Below are 11114 nucleotides of genomic sequence, written 5' to 3' on the forward strand. Positions count from 1 at the left end.
GAAAAATTGTTCTTAAATTGTTATTAACCATATTTATCAACAGAAGATTCTTATCGACTTGAAGTCAAAAGGATTTGTGTGTACTTAATTTAATTAAATCTTGATTAAGGAAAATAAACTTTCTTACAATAGTAATGACAGACCATTTTCTTGATTTCTTATCTTGATAATATAATCCCATTTTGTAACTTGATGCGTTAATGACACATCAATCCAAATTCTTACACAAATCCACGCAATTTTCCTCAACAAACGGCTTTAAAGCCTTTTTATCCTATTTCATTAGGTAGGCAAATGCTCGTATATGACAAAACTATATAAACATAAAAAAAAAAAAAAAACCTCAAAGCAGATCAAAAAATAAAATTTAGAGATTAAAGAAAATAAAGATATAACATAAAGAGTCAATGAAAAAAATGATAAAATCTAAATGGAATCAATTAAAGTTATAGAAGTTACATTGATATTTTTCAGAGTCAAAAGGGATTAGCCAACCCCCTTTCAAAACAATCGATACAAACATGGTTTAGTACGAGTTTAAAGTATTTCTCAATGTAATAATGGTTTACTGCATTATCAATAGAAATACTGAATTAATAGAAATTTTCTTTTGTTAATTAATTGCATTACCCCCTTGGGTTTCAACAAAATAAATTTGTTAATATTTATTCCAATTGACCAATTATATAAAAATTTGTTGAATTAAAGAGGATAAATCTTATTATTTCTAAATATAGGAGCTAATATAATTGGCCAAAACGTCAAGGAAATAAAGTCTTCCTCTAAAAATTTCTCCCAGTTTAGTTTAAACAGCTTAATTTGTGACTTAGCAGCAAAGTTTTCTTTCTCACAACACACATATATACATATGTATGTATGATTATTTGCTACTTCACTTGCAGTTCACTTAAATCTATCACAATGCATTCTTCTATTCTTGCTGCAATTCTTCTCCTTTCTCTCCTAAGTTTTACTGTTGAAAGTCGAAATCTCCACCACAAAGATAATGAATCTAGCCCCAGTGGCACCCGATGGGCAGTTCTAATCGCTGGATCAAACGGTTACGGAAACTATAGACATCAGGTTAATTTATTATTTCTAATTATTATATAAATTAGAATAAAATAATAATAATTCATTTTATTAACCTAATTTTAATTTTGCAGGCTGATGTTTGCCATGCATATCAAATTCTGAAAAGCGGAGGATTAAAAGATGAAAATATAATAGTTTTTATGTATGATGATATTGCTTTTGCTGAAGAGAATCCAAGGCCAGGAACTATAATCAATAAACCAAATGGCATTGATGTTTACTATGGAGTCCCCAAGGTCTGTTTAATTAATTTATTTTTTATTTTTTTTATTTACGTGGTTTATAATCAATAACTATCATTTATGTACAGGATTATACTGGTGAAAACGTTACTGCCAACAATTTTCTGAATGTTATTCTTGGAAACAAAACTGCTCTCACCGGGGGCACTGGCAAGGTTGTGAATAGTGGCCCAAATGACCATATTTTTATATACTACGCTGACCATGGTGCCCCTGGAATGCTTGGTAAATATATTTTCCATTTTAACATTAACGTCTATATTTTAAAATCATGCATGAATGTATCTTTTTTACATCTGCATGCCTTGCAGGAATGCCTCCTTCTGGTGTTCTTTACGCAAAAGACCTGATTGATGTATTGCAGAAGAAATATGAGGCCAAAGCATATAAAAAAATGGTAAGTAAGTTATTACTTAATAATTAAGAGTTTTACTTTGTGTTTTAATTATGATAAAATTAGTAGGTAATTTACGTCGAAGCATGTGAATCTGGGAGTATGTTCGAAGGACTTCTTCCAAAAACTTGGAATATTTATGCAATGACGGCATCAAATTCATCAGAAGACAGCTGGGCTATGTATTGTCCTCAATATTATCCCTCTCCTCCAGCTGAATATGATACTTGTTTGGGTGATTTGTTCAGTATTTCTTGGTTGGAAGACAGGTTAATTTTCTTCGAATCTTTGCGATTATATTTTCCGAATTTCGTTAGTATCGTTCATCGATTTAAAAGATTGTTATTTTCTTTTTTAATTTGTACAGTATTCAAACCTCATTATTTTTTTTTTAATTTGTAGAAATTGTAAAAATAGTCGTTTATTATATAGCTTTCTTATCTAAAAAACAAAAAAACAATTGAAGTTATAGTTTTGTATGATATCGTGATTTGGGGGTAAATTTTTCAAAAAACAAATTAATTTTATGAATTCTAATTTTCTTAATTATTGATATTTCATCATCTCTAATTTGTAAACTTTTGGTTAATGAATATTTTTCGTATACATAAAATCCACTCAATACTTAAAAGAAAAGAAAAGATTCTTAGTTATGCCCCTGAATCCCTGATAATATTTATAAAAAAAAATCGTCTATATCTCAAGAATAAATAGATTTTTAGCATATAAACGATTAAAATTTGCCTAATTATATAATTTTTGAAGTTAAAGTTTCTGCCTGTTGTGTTGTTTTATTTAGTGTTGACTAATTTTATATATATATATATATATATTTGCATGCAGTGAAAAACATGATTTGCAGAAGGAAACCCTGGAGAAACAATATGGAGTGGTATTTATAGACTTGAAGTTTTCTATTTTAATTTTTTCAAAGATATTTTAAATTTTAATTAATTGTTAAATGATTTTAATATATATACTGTTTCATTAATTTATAGAAATAATTGAAATTACAGGTGAGAAGGAGAACAGGATTTGATTATTTAGACTTCAGTTCTCATGTAATGAGATATGGAAACATAAAGAAGATACAGAATGATCCAGTCTCAACTTACATTGGAACAAATCCACTTAATGACAACTTCACTTTCACTGCTCAAACCTCCTCATCTTTGCCACCAAAAATCAAAATTCTTAACCAACGCGATGCTGATCTCAATTATCTTTGGCAAAAGGTTAATTGATTTATTTAATTGTTTCTTAATTAAATTGATTAGTGAATCAACCTAATTATGACATAATCATTAATTCTTAAATTGTGTAGTTCAATAAAGCACCCAATGGCTCTAATGAGAAGATTGAGGCTCAAAAGCAACTTAATAAGGAAACTTTTAAAAGGCGACAAGAGGATTTCAATATTCAACAGATTTCAACGATTTTATTTGGCTTTAAAAGTGGACAAAATATGGTGCAATATATTCGACCTGCCAGCCAACCTCTTGTCGATGATTGGGATTGCTTCAAAATGTTTGTGCGTGCACTCTCTCCTAACAAAACTTATATATATATATATATATATATATAAGGATAAGTATAATTTGAGTCCAACTCGAATATAAATTTAAATTTATGTATAATTTTGTGCATTTGTTAATCAGGTGGGACTTTATGAAGAGCATTGTGGAAGCTTATCAACGTATGGAAAGAAGTATGCAAGAGCAATGGCAAATATGTGCAATGCTGGGATCAATAAGGAGAAGATGATTATGGCATTAAGCCAAGTTTGTAAACCAAATTGATGAAATATCATTTACATTAAATACTATATCACTAATAAATAATTGATTTCTGATTCAATCTCTTTTCTGCCTTCATGCTTGACATAACTCTTTTTGTGTCACAACATAAACTTGTCTTTAACAGGAATAAAACCTTTTATAATCGCGATGCAGTGACACATTCTTGTGGCAAAGCATGAGTCTCACAATTTTGGTTGTGTTGTGGCATAATTTTTTTCTACTACGACACAACACTATTAAACTCTGAAATTCCTTATTTCATGAATCTTTTATTATTTAATAATCAATATCAAAGTTTAAGACCAATTACCATCTTTCTTTCTTTCCCCCATAACACATGAAACAACAACCTTGAATTTATGCACATATATCATTACATGCAATTTTTCTCATGCTCAACATATCATCCGCACTTTCATTAATATCAATCAATTGACTTCTTTGAAAATTACCTAAAGAATATCTTATAATTTGGAAGAAGGGAAGATCTCTACTTAACCTATTGTGAAATCAACACTAATCTATCAAATGCCACTCAGTTGAAATAAATATATCACCCTTGACCCTCAATTTCACACACCTCTGGCCCCAATTTCAAATATCCCTTCCAATTGATCAAGATTCCTAAATAAAAAAATTATGGTTTTACAAAATTAGCTTTAATTTAACTTCAAACATGAAATAGGCATGAGGTCAGCTTACCTTGGATTCTCAATTGTCTGAAACCACTCAAAATTTCCTTTGCTTCAACAAACACATGACCTTCTGCATGAGAAAGAGTCTTTGGGATATATTATATCCAATAAAATTCATATGTTGATTGAATTGTAGCAAAGAAACACTAAAACGTAGTTTAAAAAATTTGTTGGATAAATATAAATTGATGCTTAACTACTGAATTTTAATTTAGGAAATTTAGGGATTATGAAAAATTTTAGGAAAAATTAAAATTTTCTATAGTGACAATTATTATAAATATTATAATTTTTAATTGCTTTTAATATAAATAACATAACAAAATTTTCAATTATTATAAATGTTACAATATGTTATGAATTTTTTGACTTCTTATAACTTTTAGTGATTTTAAGTTAAATACCTTAACAAAATATCACAAATTATTCATGTAGTGTCAATTATTATAAAAGTCACAACACCTTATTAAATTTTTGATTTCATATATTTTTTATTGACTTATAATTAAATAATGGTCAAAGGACTATTTTCCACCCAAGGGTTAATAAAATGATAATTTGTGAGTGATTTTATATATAATTTTAAAAAACTAATTTTATATATAATTTGTATGCAGTGAGGAACATGATTGGCAAAAGGAAACCTTGGAGCAACAATATCGAGTGGTATTTTCAGACTTAAAGTTTTCTATTTTAATTTTTTCAAAATATTTTTAAAATAGCTTAATTGTTAATAGATTTTAATTTTATATTATTTGATTAATTTATAAAAATAATTAAAATTCCAGGTGAGAAAGAGAACAAAATTTTCTGATAAATCCACGAGTTCTCATGTAATGAGATATGGAAACGTAAAAGAGATTCAAAATGATTTAGTCTCAACTTATTTTAGACTGAATCAACCTAACTTCATTTTCACCACTTAAACTTCTTCTTCTTTACCACCAAAAATCAAAGTTCTTGACCAGCGTGATGCTGATGTCAACTATCTTCAACACTAGGTTAATTAATTTAATTAATTATTCTGTAATTAAATTCATTAACGAATCAATCTAATTATAAAGTGATCATTAATTCTTTATTTATGTAGTTCAATAAAGCACCCAAGGGTTCTAATGAGAAGAATTCAAAAGTAACTCAATCAATAAATTTGTAAAAAATAGCGAGAGGATTTTAATATCCAATAGATTTCAATGATCTTGTTTTACCTTAAAAATGCACAAAATATAGTATAATATGTTCGACTTATTGGCCAACCTCTTGTTGATGATTGGGATTGCTTCAAAATGCTACTATGGAAAGAAGTATGCAAGAGCAATGGCAAATATGTGCTATTCCGGGATCAACAAAGAGAAGATGATTATGGCATTAACCCAAGTTTGTAAACCAAATTGATTAAATATCATTTACATCAAATATTATTTCAATAATAAAAATTATGACTTTTATGTTGGAACTTTAAAAATGATTTTCTATTTTAAAAAAGTTTTGACTTTAGATGTATGCATGTTTCTAATATGTTATTGCTACAAAATACATTTCTCTCTTAGCTGTTTGAAAGTGAGAAGAAAGGTATTTATGTAGGATAACTTCTTGCAGGGGCATTCATGTGATTATAACTAATAAAAGAAAGAGCACAAACAACTTCACTTGTTTTCAAATTAACACTTTGAGAAATATATTATTATTAAAACTCCAATTACAATTCATTCTTTGTATCACCAAGAAGACTTTCAATAATGGCTCAAGAAATGAAACAGTTTCTCATTTTTGCAACCTTGTTAACAAAAATTTTATTCTTTTCCAACCTCTTTCTAATTGCGATTTGCGAATCAAGACTAATCCTCTCAAATGAACCCAACTTGGATGGAGCTTTGGCTGCGGCAGAGGTTGGTTTTAAGGTTATAACTGTCATGAAAAACGGTAGTGGAAATTTTCGAACAGTGACTGATGCAGTAAACAGCATTCCCATGTCAAATACAAATGGAGTGATTATTAAAATCGATGGGGGTTTTATCCCAACTCACAAGGTGAACACAGAAAGGAGTGTCAAATACAGTTATAACCTTAAAACCTCCACTGATTTTAATAATCACTCCATTTGTATTCGGCATTGGAATGTTGTTTACTGCATCAGTCACCGTCCGAAAATTTCCACAACCGTTTTTCAGGACAATTATAATCGTAAAACCAATCTCTGCCGCAGCCAAAGCTCCATCCAAGTTGGGTTCATTTGAGAGAATGAGTCTTGTTTCGCAAATCGCAATTAGAAAGAGTTGGGAAAAGAATGACAACCTTCCCACTGCCCCCAGTGAGAGCAGTTTGTTTCCAAGAATAACAGCCAGAAAATTGTCGATAGTAACGTTTTCACCAGTATAATCCTGTACGTAAATGATATTTATTATTAATAATAAACACGTAAAAAATAAAATAAAAGAATTAATTAGACAAACCTTGGGGTAAACATCAATGCCATTTGGTTTATTGATTATAGTTCCCGGCCTTGGATTCTCTTCAGAAAAAGCAATATCTCATCCTTTAATCCTCCTCTCTTCAGCATTTGTTATGCATGGCAAACATCAGCCTGCAAAATTAAATTTAGGTTAATCAAATGAATTATTGTTTTTCACTCTAATTTATATAATAAATAGAAATAAAAAATTAACCAAATGTCTATAGTTTTCGTAACCATACGATCCACCGATCAGAACCGCCCATCGGGGTGCCATTGGTGCTAGATTCATTATCTTTGTGGTAGAGTTTTCTGACTTTAGGAGAGAGGAGAGAAGAATTGCAGCAAGAAGAGAAGAATGCATTGTGACAGATTTAAGTGAACCTGCAAGAGAAGTAGCAAATAATCATATATATCGTGAGAAAGAAAACTTTGCCGCTAAGTCACAAATTAAGCGGTTTAAACTAACAATAAAACTATGTGTACCTACTTTCGGTACATAAATGTGTACACATTTATATGTGTCATCATATGATTGAATGATTTTGAATTAAGAATAAAACAATAATCAATCATATGATGACACATATGAGTGTATATATTTGTGTACCTAAAATAGGTACACATAGTATTGCTCTTAAACTAAACTGGGAGAAATTTTGAGTGGAAGACTTTAATCCCTTGACGTTTTGGTCAATTATTTTAGGTCCTATATTTAGAAATAATAAAATTATACTCTTTAATTTAACAAATTTTTATATAATTGATCAATTGGAATAAGTATTGATAACTTTCTTTTGTCTGAACCCAAGGGAGTAATACAATTAATTAACTGAAGAAAATTTGTATTAATTGAGAGTATTTCTACTAATTATGCAGTAGACCATACTTAGATTGAGATATGCCTTAAACTCGTCCTAAAATATGTTAGTTAAACCCCTCTATCTTGAAAAATTTTTAATTTAGTACATATATAAGTATAACTTCTAAAACTTTAATTCACTCCTTAAATTTTATTTTTGGATCTAAGCTTATTTTCCATTTTTTTTAAATAGTTTTGTTTTACATGACCATTTGCCTACCTAATGAAACAGAACAGAAAGGCTTTAAAGCCGTTTATTGAAGAAAATTGCGTGGATTTGTGCAAGAATTTAGACTGATGTGTCATTAACACATCAAATTACAAAATGGGATTATATTATCAAGATATGAAATCGAGAAAATGATATGTCATTACTATTGTAAGAAAGTTTCTTTTTCTTAAATCAAGATTTAATTAAATTAAGCACTCGCAAATCCTTTTGACTTCCAAGTCGCTGAGAATCTTCTCTTGATAAATGATTCATGATAAATCATACATATACAATCCAAAATTAACCAAAAAAAGCAACTTTAATTTCCATGCTACTCTGGCATTGCAATTAAACTCTATATCTCGAAAAAATCATAATTTAAAATAAGAAATTTCAAAATATAATATTCTCAAAATAGCAATTGTATTTGTGAGTGACTCATTATAAAATCATACCTATATAACCCATAATTAACCAAAAAGAAAGCCTAGAAAATCACCTATACCAAATATTTAAAAAAGAAAAAACTATAAGTGTAATGTAAATAAGTGAAAGATTTTATCTCTCTATATTCACTTTGTTAATAAAAGCTTTTAACTTGTTCAACTTGCATACATCAATGGCTTAAAATACGATCTCTTTTTCATGTAGATCTTAACAATTTCTTTTTTGGGTGTAAGACCATTGAACCAAATTTCTCTTGTAAGGCAGATATTGAATTATAACAATTATATAAGGGTTAGCCAGAATTACATTGTCATACCATATCTAGCAACTAAATACTTTCTGAAGGCATTTATAATAAATAATTATTTGGTAAGTGCACCTGAAAACCATGTGTGCTCAGGCATTCGTATATATATGTGTAAATTCAAGTTAAATTAGCCTATGGTTTTTAAGTAACACCTCCTTAACACTTATTTGATCCTTTCTGTCAAAACTGTAACCATTTGCATGCCTTGAAACAGACAAAAAGGTAAACCCACCTGCTATAAATAATTGTTAAACATTAATAAATTTTCTTAATTGAAAACTCATTCTATATCCGCCCTATATAAGAGATTTTTCAATAGTCTTGCACCGAAAAAAGAAATTGTTAATATTTACAAGTAAAAGAGATGTTATTTTAAGCCTCTGATGTATTCAGATAGAAGAAGCTAGCTATTTTGAAGATTTTATCATCAAAAGATTGTGTCTTGTTCACATCTTATGTGCAGTGAAGATAGAGATGTAAAATCTGTTAAAACCGTAACCATTTGCATACTGTGAAGTAAACGATAAAGTAAACCCACCCACTATAAATAATTGTGGTTATATAATAAGAAAATTTCTTTGTTGAAAAGCTTTTTTTTTTTTTGGTAAGTTATTGAAAAGTTATTCAATATCTACCCTATATAAGATATTTCTCAATACTCTTGCACCGAAAAAAGAAATTGTTAAGAATTACAAGAAAAAGAGATTTTATTTTAAGCCATTGATGTATTTAGGGGAGGAAACTAGCTATTGTGGAGCTTTTATCAACAATTACAGAAAAATGATTGTTTCTTGTTCACACCTTATGTTAAATAAAGATAGAGAGGCAAAATTTTTTAAAACCATAACCATTTGCATGCCTTGAAACAAATAAGAAAGTAAACCTGCCCACCATAAATAATTGTAATATAATAATAAGTTTCCTCAATTGAAAACCCATTCAATATCCGCCCTATATAGGAGATTTTATTCAATGATCTTGCACTGTAAAAAGAAATTGTTAAGATTTACAAGTAAAAGAGATCTTATTTTAAGCCATTGATATATTTAAGTCATAGAGGCCAACTATTTTGAAGCTTTTATCAAAATTTTCAGCAAAAGATTATTTCATGGTCACACCTTCAGTGAAGTGAAGATGGAGAGGATAATTCTTATTATTTCTAAATATAGGAGACATGGAAAACATTGTCAATGCTCTTCATGCTCAGTGTTAGCACAAGCATGTATGTTACCTTGCCAATCCTCTCAAGCACCTTACATGGTTCTATGAATCTTGGGTCAACTTACCCATTCGGTCATCTTAATAGATAGCTGATTATTGTTATCATTAAAAAATTTCATTAATGGGGCTAATTACTTCCAATTGACCTGATGATCCAAAGAGCATGTTCTCATCATATCTTCAATAATTTGATTAGTCATCTCAGTTTGGCCATCCGATTGAGAATGATATGCCCTATTGAAGGCTAATCTTATACCTATTGCCTTTTGTAAAGATCTCCAAAAGGTTGAAACAAATCTCATGTCCCTATCTAACACTATAGTTTTAGGTACTTCATGTAACCTCACAATTTCCTTAATATAAGATTGATGTACTTTTCATTAGAATGGAATGTGCTTACTTAGTCTATCTACAACCATTCATAGTACATTTAACCCTTTCTGAACTCTTGGGAGCTCAACAGTAAAATACATGGATATCTCCCCCCACTTTCACTTGGGTATGCTAAGAGGTTGAAGCAATCCTAATGGTCATTGGTGCTTTACTTTAACTTGTTGGCATACAAAGAACTTTGCCATATAATCACCAACCTCTTAATTCATCCTCGGTCATCAAATACTCTTCTTCAAATCTTGAGACATCTTCAAACTCTTAGGGTGGGCATGTAAAATGTATCATGTACTTCACTCAAAATTTTTCTTCTTAACTCTGTATCATTAGGAACATACACTTCATTTTGGGACTTCAACGTTCTATTTAATGAGACTAAAGTTTGACTCTTCGCCCTTTCTAATTTGTCATCATCTATGATTTACAACCCTTTAATCTCCTCCACTAGTGTGGATTTAATTTCTAATCTTGTGATTGAGCCAATAATTACCTCAATCTTCTCTCTCTTAACTTTTGTTGTATTTTTCATTGTCTCTAAATTTTAAATTGAAATAATAAAATATTTCTACTCAAAGCATTTACCACCACATTTGCCTTAAAAAAAAATAACGAAATAAATGTAGCAACATTGGTCAAGCTTACAAAGAAAAAATGGTAAACTTACAATTAATCTTTGAGTAGATTCATGATCAATTGATCTTTCATCCTTATGTCTTTTATATATTGTTATAAATATTTTCAGACGAATTGACGCATTTTCATCAATGAGAAATATTGTTATACTGTCAATTCCTATAAATATCACAATAATTTTTTTTTTTATTCTCATAATTTTTAGCTATTTGTAATTAAATACCATAAAAATACAACTAAATATTTTTTCTTGTAGTGACGTGCAAACTTTGCTCACTATACAGCCAACCTATATTACTGAGAAATTTGATTCCTAAACGCAAAAAGACACAGTTTTATATCAAAACACGAGAACATTAAATTTTG

General features: G+C 29.2%; 1 protein-coding gene and 1 long non-coding RNA gene across 3 annotated transcripts; one reads left to right on the forward strand and one right to left on the reverse strand.

Moving 5' to 3' along the window:
• Nucleotides 1-877: 877 nt before the first annotated feature.
• On the forward strand, nucleotides 878-3588 carry LOC123218194 (vacuolar-processing enzyme-like). The gene is made up of 9 exons (XM_044639476.1): nucleotides 878-1083; nucleotides 1167-1331; nucleotides 1406-1562; nucleotides 1649-1734; nucleotides 1801-2000; nucleotides 2575-2623; nucleotides 2748-2966; nucleotides 3056-3262; nucleotides 3390-3588. The coding sequence occupies exons 1-9, from the start codon at nucleotides 922-924 to the stop codon at nucleotides 3528-3530; spliced, it is 1386 nt and encodes a 461-aa protein (XP_044495411.1). The 5' UTR covers nucleotides 878-921; the 3' UTR covers nucleotides 3531-3588.
• Nucleotides 3589-5875: 2287 nt separating this feature from the next.
• On the reverse strand, nucleotides 5876-7147 carry LOC123219516. Of its 2 annotated transcripts, none has more exons than XR_006502884.1 (3): nucleotides 6892-7147; nucleotides 6679-6809; nucleotides 5876-6606 (listed from the first exon to the last, which is right to left on the reverse strand). It is a non-coding gene; the product is annotated as an uncharacterized LOC123219516 (long non-coding RNA). The 2 variants fall into 2 exon arrangements; XR_006502885.1 differs by having other exon boundaries at nucleotides 6915-7145.
• Between the last annotated feature and the right edge of the window lie 3967 nt (nucleotides 7148-11114).

This window comes from Mangifera indica, chromosome 6 (genome assembly GCF_011075055.1).
Source record: "Mangifera indica cultivar Alphonso chromosome 6, CATAS_Mindica_2.1, whole genome shotgun sequence".
Classification (NCBI taxonomy): domain Eukaryota; kingdom Viridiplantae; phylum Streptophyta; class Magnoliopsida; order Sapindales; family Anacardiaceae; genus Mangifera; species Mangifera indica.

Coding starts and splice junctions, on each gene's coding strand:
- LOC123218194 (XM_044639476.1), top strand. CDS start 922: ATGCATTCTTCTATTCTTGCTGCAATTCTTCTCCTTTCTCTCCTAAGT. Junction 1,735..1,800: donor CCAAAGCATATAAAAAAATG/GTAAGTAAGTTA, acceptor TAAAATTAGTAG/GTAATTTACGTCGAAGCATG. Junction 2,967..3,055: donor TCAATTATCTTTGGCAAAAG/GTTAATTGATTT, acceptor TAAATTGTGTAG/TTCAATAAAGCACCCAATGG.